Genomic DNA, 20,311 nt, shown 5'->3' with positions numbered 1-20,311 from the left:
AAAGGTGTGCGCCACCACATCCAGCTGCCTTCTCTCTGTTTAAAAAGGTTTATTCCTATACCATAAAATTGTCTTGTTTGAAGTGGTTTTTAGCGTAGTCACACAACTGTACAGGCATCTCATCCCAGCATGTCTCACTTGAGAAGGCTGCCTCTCTCTGCATCTCTTCCGCCCTTAGGGGCAGTCCCCTGTCTTTTGGTCATTTCATTGATGAGCTCGGGCCTGATGATGCAAGGCTGTCACTGAGCTCCTCTCCCAGCCTCCTGTGTACTTGAGGTCTCGGCAGGCCATGACTTTGTTTCTCTTTACCTGGGCTCAAGGACAACATGAACTTGTGGAATTTGTCGTACCTGGTTTTGTGGTGCATGGGAGGAGAGCACTCTGCCCACCAAGCTCCATCTGCATTGTCTGGGTTGCTGATTTATATGCCCTTTACCTGTCCTGGTCCTGGTCCTGTCACGGCAAACAACTGGCTCACTCCTCTCTCCGATCTCGAACTCCCTGGCATAAGGTTCTTTATGTCTCAGAGCCATCACTTCCTTTCCAGCCTTAATTTTCACCCCAGAAAGGTTTCTGAGGACCCCAATATCCACCTTGCCAGGCAGAGTTCTGGGGCTCCCTTATGCTCGTGAAGGGTTCCTGTGGATTCCTTATGCTGGAAGCAGTTTCCTGAGGGGCTCTTAATAGGGGGACCCCTCCCCAAATATAGCCTTTAGAACTGTCTTGCCCCTTGGTCCCACTGGGTCTTTCCCGTCGGTCATACAATCTTCATCCCATATGACCTAACAGTTGCGTTGTGTTGCTAGCCTGCAAAGCCCACCCCTCGGAAGCACGTTGCTGGGCAGCCCATGATGCAGTTCTGAGGATGTCCTCTCTGGCCAGAGCTACTCTGGCTATTGTGTGACCACTGCTTTCTGGCCTCGGGGACCACCCTGGCGCATGCTGCCAGAGCTCATGCTGTGCCTACGCAGGCCTGGTACCCTGGGGCATAGCTCTTGCCAAGGGGCCTTTATGCTCCATCTTGACCCTGTAGGGAACCCTGGGGGAATAAAGGCTAGCAGGGCCAGTCCAAGCCTGGCTAGCAGGTGCCATGAATCTGGAATTTGCAGACTTTCTTACTTGACCCTAAGAGCCTAGAATGAGAGAATAAGGTCCAAGAACGTGGACAGAGTTAGGAAAACGCATGGGCTCAACAGTCTGCTGCTAGACTTGTCAGAGTCCCTCTTCAGACTGACTTCTGGTCTAGTTGGCTTCCGGATGTCACTGTAGTCTAACTGAAATCCATTTTGGAACAAAGTAGGGTATTTGTGTTTTTGTTTTGAGAAACAAGGCTTCCCGTTATCTGGGAAGTTAGCCCAGAGCTCCCTCCTGCCTCCGTCTCTAGTGCCAGGTGGAGGGTGGCTTTTTGTCAGGACTGTCCCAGCACTGGAGTGGGTGTTTTCCATCACCCCGGGTTCGAGGATGGCACTGGGGGTGGGCGAAGACAGGCACAAATGGCAGGACTCAGTTGCCTCAAAGCCTTGTGGGACCTTCCTCCTGTCACAGGGTGGTGGAGGAGCCTGGGTGACAGCAGTGAGGCTGTGTCCTGCTGTGAGATTCATGTGAGGCACATGGCTGTCTTGTGAGGATTTCAAGGCAGCCACTGGCTCCTTTCTTGGGTAGACATGGCTTCCCTGGGCCAGGTGCCTTCAGGGCTGCGCTGGAGGTGAAAGAGCAGTCTGCTAAGATCCGTTGGGTACCAAAACAGATCCCTGCTGCCCCTTGGCACTGAAACTGTGGGGCTTTAAGAATGACCAGGAATCAGTACAAGGACCCTAGAGGAGGCCACGGCTCTAGTGTGTCAGCCGCTCATTGCTCAGCAGGCTAGAGGTGCAGTGGCTGGTGGCAGGACTCCTGACCTCTGCCGCCTCCTGCTTCTGTCACTGCTGGGGCTACAGAGACAGGCAACTGCCGTGTGTCATGGCCCAAACAGACAGAGCTGACCACCATCCTGGAAACAGCTCAGGCCTTTTCTTCCATCAGAGCCACATCAGCTGTCAAAAATAGTTTGGAAAAGGGCAGCACCCATGGCCTGGGGATGTAGAGTAGGGGCAGGACAAAGTAGAGGGAGGTAGAAAGCCAAGATTCACTGTGGAAATGCAATCACTAGATTTGACACTGAGCATCCTAACAGCCCAAACCCCATTTCTGGGCCTGGAAGTAGACGGTATGGAGTGTGGTGGTTGGTGCCACTCTACTCCACTGAGAAATCTCAGAGGGCCTGGCCACTCCAGTGCCACAGCTATCCTGAGCTGGGTCGAGGGAGAGCTGCTTATTGGCCAGGCTTGACCAGTGAAGTACGTTGGTAAGGAAGAATCCAAGGCCTTCAAGTGTACTTAGGGTTCTGCTAGAGACGCGCCCCCCTCCCCTCGATAGTCCAACCAGATGGGCCACCGGCCAGTGCTTGTGTGCCCTGCCCCTGGCCTAGTACAAGCCCGGGCACCCCAGCAGGCAGCTCAGAACAGGCTCTGTGGTGCTGGGAATTGGGAAGAACCCCAAGTCTGGTCAGCACACAGCAATTGTGGACAAAAGTAGGAATCATTTGGCCCATCTCCAGCAGGCTCCCCACCCCCTCATTCCAAGCTGACGGCATTGGGGTGGACTTTTCTCTCTGAAGCTGGGGCAGGGCAAGAAGCAGAACAAGCCCGGGTCTGATGTTCTCGGCTAGAGCCCCTGGAACTCTCTCTTGTCCTGAGACAAAAGCCACCGAGGGGAGGGAAGAGGCCTGTCAGATCCTTCTTCCTTCCTGCTGACCCGGCTCTCCCCGCAGCTGATGATGTTTTAGCTCTGCTGGAAGCTGGTCCTCAGCCATCTCAGCCAGCAAGAACAATCTTCTCACCAGAGGAAATAAGGACCAGGGGGCAGGGAAGTGGGGGCTTCCCTCCTAGGAACAACCCTGACGCGGAGCTTTGCCTGAGAACTGGCATCTGTGGTACCAGCCAAACCCAGAAAGGTGGCACCTTCCAGGCATGTTGTGCAGCCAACTGCAAGGACTCTTGCAGCTGACCGTGTGGGCTATCCCAAATCCGTTAGGCAGTAGGGTGGGGGAGGACTAGATGCAGAAGGGTGTTCTGTGCCTCCTTCCTCTAGTACTGAGAGACTCAAGACAACCTAAGAAGCCTTGAGGGAGTCAAAGTCTCCATGGGCAAGCCTTGAGTGGCCCCCTCATTTTTCCTAGAGCTCAAAGCCCAAGCTGCAAGAGGCCTGCTCTAGCATCCGGGAGGTCCGGCCATGCACACGCCTGGAGATGCCTGACAACCTCTACACCTTTGTGCTGAAGGTGAGTGCCGGGGCTATGCCTCCCTGGGAGAGGTCGCTCTCTCCTCAGATGCAGAACTGTATGCTGCCTCTCTGCAGGTGCAGGACCAGACAGACATCATCTTTGAGGTGGGAGACGAACAGCAGCTTAACTCATGGCTGGCCGAGCTCAGAACAAGCACAGGCCAAGGGTGAGGCCTGCCCCTGCCCAGCTTTGCTCTGATCCTCCCTGTTGCCTCCCTCCTCACCCAGCCTCTTCCCCTACAGGCTGGAGCGCATGGACACGGAGTTAGCCCTTTCCTTCGTGGCAGAGCCTGGCCCAGCCGGCTCTCCAAGGGGAAGCACAGACTCCCTGGACCAAGGTATGTATGTGCCAGACCCTTGGCTCGGGGGTCCTGGACATGTGGCCCCCATACATGTTACCACCACCATCCTTCCGCTAGGTGCTTCACCTGGGGCAGTGTTGGACCCAGCCTGCCAGAAAACAGATCACTTCCTGTCCTGCTACCCCTGGTTCCACGGCCCTATCTCCAGGGTGAAGGCCGCACAGCTGGTTCAGCTGCAGGGCCCTGACGCCCACGGCGTGTTCCTGGTGAGGCAGAGTGAGTCCCGGAGAGGGGAGTATGTGCTCACATTCAACTTACAGGGCAGAGCCAAGGTAGGGCAGGCACTGGTGGGCTGGGGTGGGACACATGCGGCCGGGGGCCTGTGCAGCAGGCTGACCCCCGTGTCCTCCACAGCACCTGCGCCTGGTGCTCACAGACCGTGGACAGTGCCGGGTGCAGCACCTGCACTTCCCCTCGGTGGTGGACATGCTCCGCCACTTCCAGCGCTCCCCCATCCCGCTTGAGTGTGGAGCAGCCTGTGAGGTCCGGCTCTCTGGCTATGTGGTGGTCGTCTCCCAAGCACCAGGTAGGAACCCCCAAGTCTCTGTCAAGGGAGGGGTGGTGTCACAGAAGCCCAAGGCTTGTCTGGTGCACTTCTTCACTGTCGAGACTCACCCGTGTCTTCTCCAGGTTCCTCCAACACAGTCCTCTTCCCTTTCTCCCTTCCTCACTGGGACTCGGATCCGGGTCTTTCCCACCTCAACTCTGCTGCTGGCTGTCCCCCCAGCCTTGGCGCAGAGGCTCTCCCCGGCCGAGTGACACCCCCAGAGCAAATCTTCCACTTGGTGCCTTCTCCTGAGGAACTGGCCAACAGTTTGCGGCACCTGGAACTGGAGCCTGTGAGCAGTGCTCGGGACTCAGACTATGGGATGGACTCCTCTTCCCGGAGCCACCTTCGGGCCATCGACAACCAGTACACCCCCCTCTCACAGCTGTGCAGGGACGCAAACTTGTGAATGTAACCATCATCCTTCCTTCCCTCCAGAGAGCTCCAGGCTGCGGTCAGCCTTCCCCTGCTCAGCTGTGCCCTCCACTGGGCGGCCACAGGCCCGTCAGTCAGCACAGCTAGCCCCTGGCTTTCCCACTGTTTACAGATGGAGTTCTTGTGCACAGGTACCACTAGCTGGTACCCTAGGCCCAGTCCCCAACCCAGAGGAGGGGCTCCAGGCCCAGAGCTGGCAGTGGAGACTGACAGTCAGAGCTGATGACAGACTTCCTTCCTAGCAGGTAGGGTCATCAGGAAGCACAAACAACACTACCAAGTCCCCGGTCTCCTTCCTGTTCTCCTCTACCAGGACCCGTGCCATTCTGAAGTCAGGCTAAGCAGACCTGCTTCACTCACCCGAGCTAAGCCAGCACGCTAGTGTCCTTGTCTGCTCCTCCTCAGGACGGTTGCCTGCTATGGGGTAGCCACTGTCCTCCCTAATGCAGAGAATGAAGTGTGTCACCCTTTCAGGGACATCCAGGCAGCATAGAGAGAGGAGGGTAGCAAGGGACGTCCTACCCCAGTGCCTTATGCATAAAAAACAGGACTGGTTTACAGCGGCTTTCCAGAGGATGGGATGAACAGTGGGGAGACAAGCACAAATGGAAAGGCTCCTCGGCCTGTGCAGTGGACCCAGGTTTATAGACCCCCTCCCCAACACTCTTCAAGCATCTAGTGGCTTGTTGAACATGGCTCCATTCTGAGTAACAGAGCAGCTGGCACCGTGCAGGAACTCTAAGAGCTCACAGTCAGTGTTCTGTCGAGGCAGCAGCAGGGTCCTCCCCCGTGGAGGGATGTGCTCCTGCACATGCAATTCTCTGTGTAGACAGAGCTACACTGGTCTGGCCTTTCCCCGGTGAGAGTTCACAGGGACTAGAGAGGGCAGCTCCTGAGCACAAAGCGCCAGTTGGTGCAGCCTATGGGCTTATAGCAGCGGCTTTAGGGAATGAGAACTTATCTTGGACGTGTTGGTCGGAGGTGAGCATGCTGAACCCCTTCTCATCTGGTTACCTCTGTACTGTGCAAGCTATGTGGCCCTGAGTGGACGGGGTGGGGTGGGGGGGCAGCCAGCTGTGCTTCACCTTCAACACCCACCATTGTGTTGACGGAGCAAGGCACATCCCACATAGGCCCAGATTTGTGTTCCATCTTTGAGAACTAGCTTTTCTTCATTTTCCACAAAAGTATGAACCAAAGATATAAGCAATATTCAGTCACTGGTCCAGACTCTTCTCTAAGCTGTGTAGGAGGAAAGGGGCTGGTTGGACAGCTGTGTCCCTGCTTGTGGCCGGCCGGAAGCTCAACCAACTTCACACTAGGGGCGCTCACTTCTCCTGGGTCGTCAGACACACAGCTCTCAGGTAGAGAGGAGCACCTCCGCCCCACGGCATTGGGACTCATCCACTGTGGATGGCTTCCTTTCGAAAGGCCTCTATTATGACAAAGTCTCATGGCTCTGGGACAGAGTGGCACTAAGCCAACACCTTTTCTTTCTGCTAGAGTAGGTCCAATTGGCTTGAAGGGGAACTCAGTGTCAGTACCAGGCACCATTCCCACCCCCGGTCATCCTAACAGACTGCCATGGGAAGGTGAGGCCACACTAGGCCCAGGTGAGTTGGCCCTGTAGAGACTCTAAGTGCACAGTCCCTGCTGCTTTCTCCTGACTAGAACTACACACTAACAGCCACCAGCACCAAAGAATTAAGTCAACTAACCTGCCTTGACTTTAGACCAGCAGTCCACATGGCTTTATCTGGTATCAACTCTTCTGCCTTTGATCATTTCTGGACCACAGGAAAAAGGAATAGTGATTATTACAGTTTTGGGCCACACAACACTATTTTTACATAAGTTTCTTAACCTAAAAAAAGGCTTCATCTCTACCCTGAGGGCTCTTGTTCAAATGTTACCTTAATCAAACATCAAGCGATAGACTGTCATCCACTGCCTCCTAATGAAGATGTGTCTAACAGCCAGTGTGGGGCTAGGCAACAGGAAGAGGGGATTTCAACTTCTATCATAGGCAGAAGGTGTTTGGCAAATCTTTGTTTTATGTACTGTATGAGTAACTTATTCTTGAATAATGCAAATTTTGCTACAGTGTACAAATCGCTATATGTGAATTAAAAAAAGTTTTCAGAATTATGGCCATGATCTCTGCAACACCACTCCCTCTCCACTTACTTAGAGCAGACAGCTTGGTTCTCTTGGCTTTCCTGACCTCTGGCTCCCCTCTCATCCCGGCTGCAGCCCAGATGGAACCAGGGCTCTGTGCTACTAGCAAGCACTCAGCCACTAGGGACACACCTCCAGCCTGGTAAAGTAGTTCCTCCTGCCCCCTGCTGGTGACACAGGCCTGAACTGGGATACAGCCGATCAACAGCACTTAGGTTCTGTAGATAGGAAACAGAAAGCTGACAGTCTGCAATACTCTTGCATAGAGGGACCTCTGAAAGCCCCCACCTCTGGCCAGTCTTCCTCCTGCGAAGCCTAACGCTAATCCCCCCAAGAGGGAGTCTCATCTTGACTTTTTCTAGATGCCTTGAGCCAGAAGCGAAGGTGAAGAAAAGTCCTCCTCCGGTAGGGTCTGCTCCTCAGAGCAGCAGGGGTCGCCACAAACACACACTAACTGGGTATCAGTTTTTAAAACTTTTTTTATTTTTTAATTTTTTTTTTTAGTTTTTATTTTATATTATCTACAAAGTAAAAGTTTTCCCTTAACTTAAAAGTTGAACCACTGCAGACAGTGATTGCCTCATCAAACTTGATTTATAAATAATAATCCGTCAGTTTGGCGGTAAGAATTTACTGAACTTCTCTCAAGTTTAGTAAAAGGGCGTTCCAAGTCTTGATTTTTTTTTTTTTTTTAAAGCGGTAATAGCAGCAAGAATCACTCTTGTTACTTCTTTTGCTAGCTGATGTGTTCATGACTCTCAAGGGCCATTAAAAAATAAATAACTTCCAGTTTCAGCAAGCAGAGCTGGGTACTTGCGGGACCCTGCAACAGCACATGGAATTATGAACAGCCACAAGTCCCTACATGCCTCTACTCGGTCCAGAACATCCTCCACTGCAAGTGAACTGTTAGCATTCCTATTGGATGGTAAATCAGTGTATCTTTTAAAAAACAAAATCAAGTTCTAGTTTTCTGTGCTTCCAGTTGGTAGAAGCAGGAGGAGGGAGGAGGGAATTTGGCCTTTCGGTTCCTCCAGGGCAGCCTTACAACTGCTGTTGGTGGTGGGCTTGTACTGTAAAAAAGAAAAGTGGCTATTTAAACAGAACAGAGGCACCACTGCCCACCAGCCTAGTGTCTGCAGCACGTGACTGTCAACTATTCTTGTGCTAGCTGAGTAAGACTGGAGCTTTAATGCTGCCCCCACCCCCCCAGCTGCAGCCAAGGTGGGGTTGGGGAGGGAAGGGGGGTGAGGAGAAACAAACCAGTCAGACGTAAAACCACTTCAGATACAAGTCCTGGACTTGCTGCTTGTGGGGCAGGAGCGCAGGCCTTCACACCCCCTCCCACTAATGCTAGCCAAGCACCAAGACTTTCCAAGTCACAGGGGAGACAGGTGTCGCCACAGCAGCCATCCAGTATGAGACATCATGGGCGTCCTGTGTCAGGGCACAGGCTGGGGCTAACACTACACTCAAACCAGTCCGCACACAGCTCATCAGTGTTCTCCTCCAAGCTACAATCAAACTCGGCCATGGGCATGAACCCCCCACATCAGCCTATAGGGACTCAGGAAGGAACACACTTGCCCTGTCCAGCCTGTCATACATAACCAGGAAGGCCAACTGAGTCCTCGGCATGCATCAGCTACCCAGAATGAGGCTGCTGCTCTCAACCAACCCTGATACCAGCAGAACACACACAGACTCAGCTCTGGAGGCCCTGAGCCCTGATGCTCCCTGACCATCACAATCCCTCCTGCGCACACTCGGACGGGCCTTGCTAGTCAGGTCTGGAGCCTCAAGCAGTGGTCCTGCCTGCCATTCTACCTGTGCGAGCAGAATGCTCGGGGTGCCCCGGCGGCCCCTGCACACACACGCCTCACCTGAAGGGTGCGTCATATAGGGGAAATGCGCTGTTGTCGAGACTGGAATGGGCTGTAGTGCACTTTGAGCGAGGGCGGCCTGGGGACCGCCGGGTGGCTGTGTCGTCATTAGCATCATTGGCGCATGGGCAGTTGGATGAGAAGGAACCATTCCTGACTGTACATGAGCCTGAAACAGAGAGCTCTTTTACGCATACAGGCAACATCTCCGTCTTAAACAACAAGTCAACTGTTCCTTTCAGTGGACTGGGACTCAAGAAGGGGCAAGATGGAGTCCTTGAGTCAAATCCTGCAGGGTTGGGATGGAGAAGTTGGCCACAGCCTCCTAGTCCCCAGTGTCTGCTCACAGACTATCACACAGGGCAAGGTCTTCACCAAGAGCAGGCCTCTACTAGGGTGGGAGGGGCACGTTCCTAACTCGCTATGGCACGGGGCCAAAGATATCAATGCCCTTTTCAAGTGAGAAAGCAACTAACAAGGAAGGGCCTGTGAGGAGACTGCCTCCCCAGCACCCTTAGCAGCTTCCTGAGTCTCCTCTTCCGCCCTCCCCCAGTCGTGATGGGTTCCCCAGAAGTAGGGTGAAGCAGCACTTAGGCCCCTCACTCTAAAAGCTTGGCTGATGGAGCAAAGGGCGCAGTTAATGGCTCCAGTGGGACGAGAGTGACCTGAAGCTGGGTCAGCCTGGTGCCCTGGACCAAGCGGTCACAAGGTAGACGAGTGATGCTGGCTGACCGGTCGGCTGGTGAGCTCGACCTCAGCTCTGCAGGGAGTGCGCAGAGCAGGAAGAGGCCGCTTCCTGCCTCCCCTCCTGTGCATTGCTCTAGACCATCACCCCAGCCATGCGCTGGTTCACACCTTCCAACAGGCCCACGGCTCTCGGCTTTCCCTCCAGTCTAGCCTCTGCCTCCTGTACACAAACACACGAGTGAGGTTTAGGCGAGCCCATCTCACACGTAAACTCACAGCCTCTGCTAGACACTGAGAGGACCCTGACTCTCTTAGGTCTCACTCCACCAAAGCACACTGGCCAAACCGGTCCCCTCCCCACTGTCACCAAACAATCAACACGAGGACATCCTATGGACCCTTAGCTCTGGGGGAAGGACACCTAGTAACAAACCAGCCTTCTGCAAGAGACCCAACTGCACGGCATCTCTAGCTCACACCTTGCCAGAGCCTCACTGGCGCACTGTGACAGGAAATGGAGTCATTCAGTAACCCTAAGTGAGACCCGCCTCAGGGAGCTGCGATCAAAGCAGCCGAGACACCTGATGCAGCCACCTTACCCTAAACAGAGGCCTCCCCTGGCCTGGGCTGCCCACAGTCCACGGCCAAGCACTCAGGAAGCACAACACAGGACTGCAGCAGATAGAGGGTAACCAGGCAAACAACTGAGACACGTCTCGGAATTCGTGTGACTAACATTCAAGCCAACAGGCCCAGTACAGTCACCTCAGAGAGCTGAGAACCACTGAAAGCCTGCCTGCCATCCCTGCCAGGCTCCCGTGTGTGTGTGTGTGTGTGTGTGTGTGTGTGTGTGTGTGTGTGTGTGTAGGTGTCTATATGTGTACACATATACACATAGTGGTTAAGCTAGAAAGACGTAGCAAAGCAGACACAGAAAGGAAAAGACTGGGGTGCATTCCAGACTCAGAGTTTAAGGTCTCGGCTGGGAAATGCTAAGTCACAATTTCACTGATCCCATCACAAATCATAGCAACATTCACTGAGGGCCAGAAGATCACGTACTAAGCAGGGAGGGGGAGACAGGCAGATGGCACCACACACAGGGTTTCCTGGCTTGGGGAGCATCTGGCTCCTTGCTGCTTATCTGACAACCACCAGACCCTATGTGGCCTTCACAGAAACTTGGCTAGTGCTGGCTTACCTGAGGTACGTGGGCCATGTGGGGAGGGGTGGTATATGCCGGCTGAACATGAGAAGGATGGATGGTGAAGACTGTCTGTTGTGCTGCTGGGAAACTGCTCTGTGGAGACTGTGTATTAGAGGCAGGTGTCATGGAAGGTGGGGTCGGGGCCAGCCCCGCGTGGTAAATGGCTGACTGCTGCTGTGGACTGGCCAGGTGAAGAGCTTGGGCAGCCTGGTGCTGATGGTGCTGCAAAGCAATGGGAGATTTCTTGACTGAGAAGCCATCAGGATGAGAGCAGCAGACCCGCCCCAGACCCGCCCCGCCCAGGGAGCTGCAGGAAGAACACCAGGGCATCTCCTGTCCAGACGGTGTCTTTTCTGGGTTCTCAAGCCCGTGCACGTCTCAGCCTGGCAGTTACAGGTCCAAACAGGTGAACAACTGACGGGACGCCTAGCCATCACTGCCCACTAGCAAATGTGGCTACAGAAGCCACAGGAAGGCAACATTATTAAGTGGCTTCAGGAATGCAATTCCAGACAGTGCTTTAGACTTAACAACGAACTTTAAGCTAAAGTAACTTTTCCACAATCGTGTTTCTAGCATTTACCCTTAGGGGATGATTACTTGACATGACATTTTCAAGACCTCCCCTGTACCCACAACTGCCTGCAGCTCCGTCACGATGGCTGCTCCATACATCCTGATCACACAGAGACTTGTAAGCAGCAGAGACAAGGAAGCAGCTGTCCACGCACAGACCACGTCTCCTTACCTGAACAGGACTGGGTGCAGGATGACTTCCACCATGCTGGCTTTGTTGCTGTCCAGTGGGAGTGGCCGAAGGCTGCGGATGGGGCGTATGTGGATGCAGGGTGGCATTAGGATGCGCATACTGCTGAGCAAGGGAGCCCGTGGAAACTGAGGCAAAAGGAAAAGGAATGTGTACAACCGATACATGCTGATGACCACTGCCAGCCCACTATGCTCACTGAGTGCCTCACGACCACTACAATCTGACCCATGCCACTGACACTCTCTGCAGCCATTTACATCAGGCACAGTCTGGAAAATAGACATAAGGGCTCTGCTTAACACGGGCAGCATTGACTCACATGTTACAGCTCTGCACATTACATCAGCACCTAGTTAATTTTAACTTACTCAAAATAGTCCATTTCTTTTAGAGGCAGAAACAATTCCAAAAATCACTCCGGCTCACATGAAGACAGGTGCTGCCTCTCTCAAGGCCATCCTCTGGCTACCCTCACCATGCTACTGTCCTACAGTTGCAGTGCCCACATTGGTGAAGCTGGGGGCAAAGACAAGGTCATTGCCATCTCAGTCACAGCATCCATTCCATTCCTGCTTCCGACTGAGGAGCTTCTAACAAAGCCTGGAGATGAAACTGCCCACCTCATCTTGTTCACTAGAACAAGACCAAAGGAAACATGATGACCCTGTTAAAATGGGACTCTACCTTGGTACCAAACAAGATCAAGAATTAGAGGAACCCTGCCTTCACAACAGCAGGCTGAGCATGAAAAGCCCGGGAAGGTCTCACTGCTCCTGTAACTCTGGACAGCTCATGGGTTCAAACTTGACAGTGAGAAGGTGAGTGCTCTCAAGTCATAGGTCTATCAGCGCCGGACCCTTCGCTCTCCATAGCAAAGCTGTCACACGCAGATGCTGTCACACCATGTTCATGCTCTTCAGACAGTACGTCAGCAAACACAGATGGAGAATGGCAAAGAAGCAAACGGGCTCAGCAGAGCTCCTGAGAACGGCCAGCACGGAGGACTCCGGCTGCACACCACCTCAGTGGTATAGAGCGTTTCCCGACAGTACACAGTCCTTATGTGTCACCGTGCAGGGCACTCTATTCCCAACAGTGTGGTCTTGAGTGGTGAATGCATCTCAGAGGGCAAAGCAGAATGCCAGAGCTGGGATGACCTGTGCACCAAACCACCAAGGCCACAGCTGTCACCGATGTTCCTCAGTATCCAGGTTAGACTGATGGAGGCGGTTTTGTTTAGACCCCAGTCAAGCTTCCCAGACCGTAAGAGTCAACAGACATGGTAACGAGAAAACTCCAGCAGTCTAATGTCAAGTGTTTTCAACGTGATGGGTGACTGTAAGTCAGGGAGTCACTGTCTTCTAACTTGCTGGATTGTTAAAAGCCACCTGTCACCATCACAGTACTTAAAGCTACTTTTCTTCTTGGAGACAGGATCTCCTAATGTACCCTAGGCTGCTGGATGATGACGACTGGTCTAAAAGTCCCATTTTTAAACCACATACATTAAAACTCCTTCTGCTGTTTAATGTTTCCTTTGTAGCAATGCTAAATCCAACCAAGGGAAAGAAATCCTCAAATTCTACTTATGGGGTTTTATAAAGACAGTTGGTACAGAAGCTTAAGAGTTCTGAAATTTCATTAGTAATTAATTCCTAAGTATTCAGAGCATAAAAAAAAAAGAGAGAGAAGGAAAAGGCGTAGAGACACAGCTCGAGAACAGAAAGGGAAAACAACAAATAACTCTGAAGGAAACTCTAGCAAAAGGCTGCACTGCCTTCACTATGGAAACACAGCCACCGCAGTAACAATGATTATGTCCATCAAGTCTCAGAATGTACAAGTCTTGATTCTGCCGTGTGGAAAGATAATTAAAGATTCTTATTCCTTTCTATTTCTGTCATCCCTCAAGTTGGCCTGGAACCCACCATCCTCCTGACTCTATCAAACCCTAGATGCTCAGCCAGGGTGAAATGGCTTTACTACTCACTCACTTCCATGTTATGCTGAGGACTGAAGCCAGAACATCCTGCATACTGAGTACATAGTCTACACAGAGTTAACCCCCCTAGCCACATTTGTAAAATGTAGTCATCGGAAGGAGGCCCAATGGAGCCTCAACTCTCATTCTGTCGTTCAAACCCTCACACATCATGTCGCTCAGGATGACCTTGAACTTCTAAGAGAACATCTTGCCTTAGCTTCTCACATGATGGGGTTATGATTTTGCCACCACACCCAGTTTTAAATTTTATGTTTATATACAAGGTCTTGCTACATTGCCTGGCTAGCCCCAAACTCTTAGGCTCAACCAAACTTCCTACTTTAGCCTCTTGAATAGGCAAGACATACATCACGTCCAACTTTTAACTATGTATTTGAAAACCTTAAAATTATTATTGGTGTGTGTATGCCAGGAGGCGGGGGTGGAGGAACGTGACAGGGCTTTTCTGTGTCAGCCAGCAGAGCTGGGTTTCTCCCTCTACCCTTACGTGGGTTCCGGAGCCAGAGTTCCAGTTGCAGGCCTGCACACATGGCGGAAGTTTTACTGTCGAGCCATCCTGCTGGCCCTATAGATACTTTTTTTTATTGTCTATAAAAACCCCAAACTGAAACAGAGCTCACCTTCCTCCTAAACACCAAGGAACAAGTCCTTAGAAGGAAAAGCCAGAGCTGTGAGAAGCGCAGCAAAGCTGAGCAGCACTTTCAGAAGCATCGCTAGAAATGTTTTCAATCAAACAAGCACCTCACAGAGGAACTCCCTTGTGAGAAACTGGAGCAACGGGAACCTGACAGTCACCCCACACTAACAGCGAAGTAAAGAGCGACACAGAGTGGAGAGAGGGGAGACAGGCGAGAGCAGAGATGGTGAAGACAGAGAACATGGAGAATGACAGCTCAGCTCGGGAGAGCGGGGAACAAGGGCCTCAGCGGAGGGCAGGGTTAAATGGTTCTGCTCTACCGCTTCATCTGACGACCTGGGAAGTTAACAAGACTGAATGCTCCCTCTCAGAAGCTCTGAAACGGCTATTCACCAGCTAACCCACTACTTACAAGGCCTGAGCAGCCTTACGAGAGCTGCGAGAGAGGAGGGCAAAGTGTTTCTTGACCTACATATTTACAATTCTAAATATGCCAGTCAAAAAACGTTTAACCCTGACTACACCTAAAACCAGTCTCCTAAGTTAAGATGTTAACAGAAGCAACTTCAGTCCATAGGGCCACATGTTTGACCTCTAACAATCTGTCACTTTGACCATGGATGCTCACCAGCACTGGAAAACAACCCTGACAAGAAGCAGAACACGATCCTCCAGCTTCAACACACTAATTCCAAAAAGGGGATATGACTCAAAGGAGGACATTTTGGGGGAAGGGAATAAGAGACACCTAACTAAACCCAGGGGAAATGGAAGTGGAACGCCGTGGTGACTAAAATCCCCACTAGCAGCTGTTGGATTTTTGACTCCTTGAAAGTCAGGAGGGAGCTATGCTCAGGCTGTTAGTGCGTAGGGAAGATGATGAAGGACCTTCAGCCATTTACCAGGACAAGGACTGTAACAGAGACAGCAGGATGGTGAGGATAACTGCATGTGAGACCTCAAACTGCGCCCTGAAAGCTGTCCTCATGGTACAGTCAACAAGACTTTCCCAAGAGCATCTTTTTAAAGGACTCCATTTGTTAACTTATCCCGGGCACAAAAAAAAAAGGGGGGGGGGGCGCAACTTATTTTGAATACCAAGTCTTGGCACAATTAATGAAAATTTAAGGTCAAAATGTTTCCAAAACCCTGTACCTGATGATTAGTAGTCATTCCAAAATAACCCAAACTTTACTCCCTAGCAGAAAAAAGTTAAATCTCAGCGTTCTCTAGAACTCATGTTTCATACAAAATGACATCAGCAGCATACATTTCTCAAGGGTCTGTACTACCAAACTCCATGATCTGCTTTATCTGAAAACACTGCCCCCCAAACAGGGAAAATCCATCTATCAAGTCCACTTAGGGAAGAAGGCAGCCTAGACCTCCTCCTGTTGGCTGCAAGGCCTGTGCTTCCGGTGGCCTACTCATGCTGAGGGAAGCTCCTGACACCCCACCATAGCTGCTCCAAGTACTCTAAGCTATGAAAACACAAACAAGAAAGAAGAACTGCCTCTCCAAGTACATCCTCCACCCTCTGCTATAGGAACCCAGTGAGGACACTTCTCTGCAGCCAGGACACTACAAAACCAGGGATTAAGCTTTACACTAAGTTTGTGGCTTGTACAAAACTGTAATAGTTGTTCAGAAAGTTTCCCTAAATAAGGTATTTCCCACACAGTTACACTCTTGCTTTGTATGCAGAAACTGCTTTCTAAAACAACACAGCCTTTCTTTGTCCCCAACCTTATTAAGATGGGCCAGTTCTGTCAAAACTCGGAATTACGCAAACACAAATTTTTTTTTTTTTAAACTAGGGAATGAATTCAGGGTCTAGTGCATGCTAGGGCAAGTATTCTACCACTGAGCTACATCCCCAGCCCCGACATGCATACTTTGAATGATTCTGTCTAGCAGAAGGAAAACACTCTCCAACAAGTTAACATGTATCGCTTAGTGTTTACTGTGTAATTAAAATTAGTATAAAAAACCCAACTCACTGGCAAAGTAGAAAGAAGGGCTTGTCTCCTTGTTGTATGGTAATTTGGGACATGCTGAATTTGGGAAATAGAAAGGTACATTAGCCTCTTGAGGTGTGCATTGCTGATGTTCTGGAAAGGCCGACACATTCAGTGATCTTTGTACTGATGCACGGTTCGCCTGGACAGGGGTGGGTGCCCAGCACTGTAAACAAGCATTGCTGCAGAGATTTACAAGCGAACAGGACTGAACCGGAAGGCTTTCCTTCTGTACTGAGGGAGCAAGTCCACACGCTGACTTGCTTAAATAAAAAGAATAAGATTATTATCTGATATAGAACCATTCACTGATAAAAAGACCAACATGGCATCCATCAAACAGCCTTGATATAAGCAGTGGACTGAGGTAATGCATTATTTAAGCAAATTCATGATATACAATTATCCACAGCAACACAAATGTAACTAGAGACCCCTGTTAGTGAATCCTAAATTTCATGATATAAAAATATAAACACAAGCCGGGCAGTGGTGGTGCACGCCTTTAATCCCAGCACTTGGGAGGCAGAGGCAGGCGGATCTCTGTAAGTGTGGGGCCAGCCTGATCTACAGAGTGAGTTCCAGGACAGATAAGGCTACACAGAGAAACCTTGGCCTGAAACCACCCCCCCAAAAATATATATAATGTGTATGTGTGTATATATATATACACACACACACACACACACACACACACACACACACACACACACACACATATAAACACAATATTTATGTTCATTATACTTAAAAAACTTATCTTCACTAAACCACACGTTCAAAATATTTAGCTGAGTGTGGCTATATACACCTCCAATCCCAGCACTTGGGAGGCAGAGGCAGGTGGATCTCTGGCAGTTCAAGGCCAGCCTGGACTACATAGCAAGTTCCAGGCTAGCCAGGGCTACATAGAGAGCCCCTGTCTTTGGAGAAGTGGAGGTGGAGAGAGGCAGAGCACATTCAGTTCTTCGTCTCATTATTGTTTCTGGAAATGAAACCATTGCTGGATCCCAACTCAGATGAGCAGGAGCCTGATGTGAGGGGGCAGACGTGAAAGTCACTTCTTAGGAAGGCAGAGGCAGCAAGATGAGGTGCTAACACAAGTCCTTTCTTAAGAGAGTACAAGGTCACACATGCTGTAGCCTCCTTGTCAAGAAGGCCCTTGCCTTGACTACACCAGTAACCACCAACAAAAAGGAGATGCCAAATTAGCACCAACAAGTGGGGCAAAGCACCACCACACCATCAAATCTGGAGTTAGCTACAAGTCAACGTAATTCGATTTCTTGAGTTATATCAAATACATACTTTTCAAAGGACATGGACTTAAAATCAGCATTCCCATACAACAGTTCTCAGACAGTATTTTGGCATAACTGACCAGAGGAAGAGCCAAACTACCTAAAATTACTAGAAGGTACTGACAAACTTGTATGAACAGATTGTGGCTGCAAAAAAACACCCAAACAATTAATTCCCTGGTGTGCTTTTAAGGAGCTGCAAGACCAAGGCAACCCCTTCTGCAGTGCTGCCCTGGCTGCCACAGTGGCTGGTCCTAAAAGCACTGGACACTTCAGCTCCAGACTTTGCTCTGATCCAATGGGGGCATGCCAGGAAACAGGAGCGAAGAGGTGGTTCTTCTCAATCTGCAGGAACCACCAGTGTCCACAATCTCACCAGCTCGCCACCCGAGCCTCTAACAAGCTGGAGAACTGCAGGAAAGCCAGCAAGAGGATCGCCAGAGTCTTTCCATACAAGGGCTGATCTGGTCCCAGGGAACACACACATCATGAGGAAAACAGAAACCAGGCCAGGCTGTCACTTTATAAATCAAGTAACGGGGACTTTTGAGACAGAATCTTCTAGCTACTCAGACTGGTCTTTGAACTTCTGATCGTCCTTTTTCCTGATGTCCACAGGACTGAGATTTACATGCTCACCATGCCAGGAAAACAGATGGATTTTTTTTTTTTTTTTTGGTTTTTCAAGACAGGGTTTTTCTGTGTAGTTTTGGCACCTGTCCTGGATCTCGCTCTGTAGACCAGGCTGGCCTTGAACTCACAGAGATCCACCTGGCTCTGCTGTCCGAGTGCTGGGATCAAAGGCGTGCGCCACCACCTCCCGGCCAGTTGGACTGTTGGACTTATTGAAAGCACAGCAATTACCCTATTCTTAATTCTTTTTTTTTTTTTTTTACTTTTTTTATTTTTTAAAGATTTATTTATTTATTATATATACAGAAGAGGGCGCCAGATCTCATTACAGATGGTTGTGAGCCACCATGTGGTTGCTGGGAATTGAACTCAGGACCTCTGGAAGAGCAGTCGGTGCTCTTAACCTCTGAGCCATCTCTCCAGCCCCCTATTCTTAATTCTAAACATCTAGTGTATAATATAATAATGATAATAATAATTGAAAACTCCTAAATAATAATGTGGAGCAAGCAGACTTCAGAATTTTATAAAGGCAGATGTTTTCCATGGTATATAACCTAATTCCTAATGAACCCCAGTGGCAGGCATGTACTGCTTGAATGCATGCATATAGTTAAAAATACACTCAGGCTGTCCAATCCTAATCTCAATCAACCGGCATAATGTTACAACCATCAAGAAGGATCAAAGAAGTGTTTACCAGAATCTATAAATATAACTGTCCTGCACATGCTCAGTTAAGGCATAAAACTTAAACAAACAAACAAACAAACAAACCTAGAAATACAATGTCTGTACAGCTGCATGTATTTATCATCTGAGTCCTACAGTGTACACTTACTTCTCAATTTTATGAATAAGCGATACTCACTATGAACACACTGTGTGTTAAGTTTGTTAGAGTGTCATTTGAAGCTGGGAGTAATTCAAGGTGTGCTGGAACAAGCACACAAGCATACTGTAAGGTGGCCAGGCAGTGATAAAGTGTGCAAGTAAGGATGGTGGCACCCCTTTCCTGCAAGGCTTAGGCAGCAGGGTAAATGGAAAGACCCCCTACAAAAAGACTCTTTATTACGTCATTACCTTTGTGTTCCTTTCAAAACAGGGTCTTACTATGTAATATCAGACTGGCCTCGAACCCCCAGAGATTCGCCTGCCTCTGTCTTCCTGAGTGCTGGGATTAAAGGCATGCGCCACCACACCTGGCTCATGTTATCATTTTTTAAAGGAGAAACATGTCAAGACAGAGGAACTACAGGTACAAAGTAGAAATAGTCATTTGTTTTTGTTTTAAGACTCTCAATGTCAGAGTCAGGTTACTTTTACTTCTTGTTTTTGAGGGAGGGTCTCTATGTTGCCCAGGCTCGACTCTTAACTCCTGGGCTTAGATGATCCTCTCACCTTAGTCTCCCCACAAGTAGCCAGGATGTAGGGTCACCCCAGCCCACCTATCTCAGGCTATACCTAAACAGAGAATCTTCAGGAGCTTTAATTAAAGCAAGCACAGTCATCCACACAGAAAAGACAGTGAAATGTTTCTTACCATACATGGCATGCGTCTGCTCATGAGCCCCGAACTGAGCTGCTGAAGAAGATACTAAACCAGGCTGTGCATGTGCTGGTGGAGCCATCATTCTGGCACTGCCCTGTATGACAGGGCTGTACACATGAGGATGCTGGGTTCAGACAAAAACAAACAAATAAATAAATACATAAAAATCATACCAAAATGAACCATGTGGATTTTAGTTAAGATTCTTTTTCTAAAGATTCATGGTGTGTGTGTGTGTGTGTGTGTGTGTGTGTGTGTGTGTGTGTGTGTATACACGCATGCACTAATGTCTCTATTGGTGCTTGAAGAGGCCAGAATATGGCATCAGATCCCCTGCATCTGGAGTTACAGGAAGCTGTGAACTGCCATGTAGGTGCTGGGAACCAAACCTGGGTCCTCTCAAGAGCAGGAAGTGCTCTTCACTACTGAACCATCCATCACTCCAGCCCAGTCAGTTCCTATTCCTACCTTCATGGTTCCCAGAAACACTTCAGAGTTCTAAGTCTTCACTGGATGCTTCCTTTTGAAATTCTTTCTTTTGTAAATTTATGATTTATTTATTGTATGTATATGTGTATGTGCCTACTTGTTTGTATACTGTACGTGTGCAGGTGCCCACGGCCACCAAAGGAGGGTGTCAGACCTCTGAAATAGTCACAGGTGGTTGTGAGCCACTGGAAATGGATGTTGAACACTGAACCCTTATCCTCTGCAAAAGCAGTATGAGCCATCTCCTGACCCAGCTCCCAGTGTACCAGACATGAATGTGGTTCATA

At 50.0% G+C, this 20,311-nt stretch overlaps 2 protein-coding genes across 9 annotated transcripts in view; one reads left to right on the top strand and one right to left on the bottom strand.

Moving 5' to 3' along the window:
* Sh2b3 (SH2B adaptor protein 3) overlaps positions 1-6,810 on the top strand; it is a 32,182-nt gene extending 25,372 nt beyond the window's left edge. For all 3 annotated transcript variants that reach the window (XM_059248753.1, XM_059248754.1, XM_059248755.1), the window contains exons 3-8: positions 3,218-3,319; positions 3,397-3,488; positions 3,565-3,659; positions 3,741-3,955; positions 4,038-4,209; positions 4,314-6,810. In XM_059248753.1, coding sequence (XP_059104736.1) covers positions 3,218-3,319; positions 3,397-3,488; positions 3,565-3,659; positions 3,741-3,955; positions 4,038-4,209; positions 4,314-4,639 — 1,002 coding nt within the window. In that variant the 3' untranslated portion in view covers positions 4,640-6,810. The remainder of the gene's footprint in view (positions 1-3,217; positions 3,320-3,396; positions 3,489-3,564; positions 3,660-3,740; positions 3,956-4,037; positions 4,210-4,313) is intronic.
* Positions 6,811-7,304: 494 nt separating this feature from the next.
* Positions 7,305-20,311, bottom strand: part of Atxn2 (ataxin 2) — a 98,320-nt gene continuing 85,313 nt past the window's right edge. For 3 of the 6 annotated variants that reach the window (XM_059249660.1, XM_059249661.1, XM_059249665.1), the window contains 6 exons: positions 19,527-19,659; positions 16,032-16,085; positions 11,369-11,514; positions 10,615-10,842; positions 8,727-8,895; positions 7,305-7,916 (listed from right to left, as the gene is read on the bottom strand). In XM_059249660.1, coding sequence (XP_059105643.1) covers positions 7,888-7,916; positions 8,727-8,895; positions 10,615-10,842; positions 11,369-11,514; positions 16,032-16,085; positions 19,527-19,659 — 759 coding nt within the window. In that variant the 3' untranslated portion in view covers positions 7,305-7,887. The remainder of the gene's footprint in view (positions 7,917-8,726; positions 8,896-10,614; positions 10,843-11,368; positions 11,515-16,031; positions 16,086-19,526; positions 19,660-20,311) is intronic. The other 3 variants (XM_059249662.1, XM_059249663.1, XM_059249664.1) reach the window with 2 other exon arrangements.

Source organism: Peromyscus eremicus, chromosome 23, assembly GCF_949786415.1.
Source record: "Peromyscus eremicus chromosome 23, PerEre_H2_v1, whole genome shotgun sequence".
Classification (NCBI taxonomy): domain Eukaryota; kingdom Metazoa; phylum Chordata; class Mammalia; order Rodentia; family Cricetidae; genus Peromyscus; species Peromyscus eremicus.
Note: the sequence above shows the minus strand (reverse complement) of the source record. Positions and strands in the feature narration are given on the sequence as shown.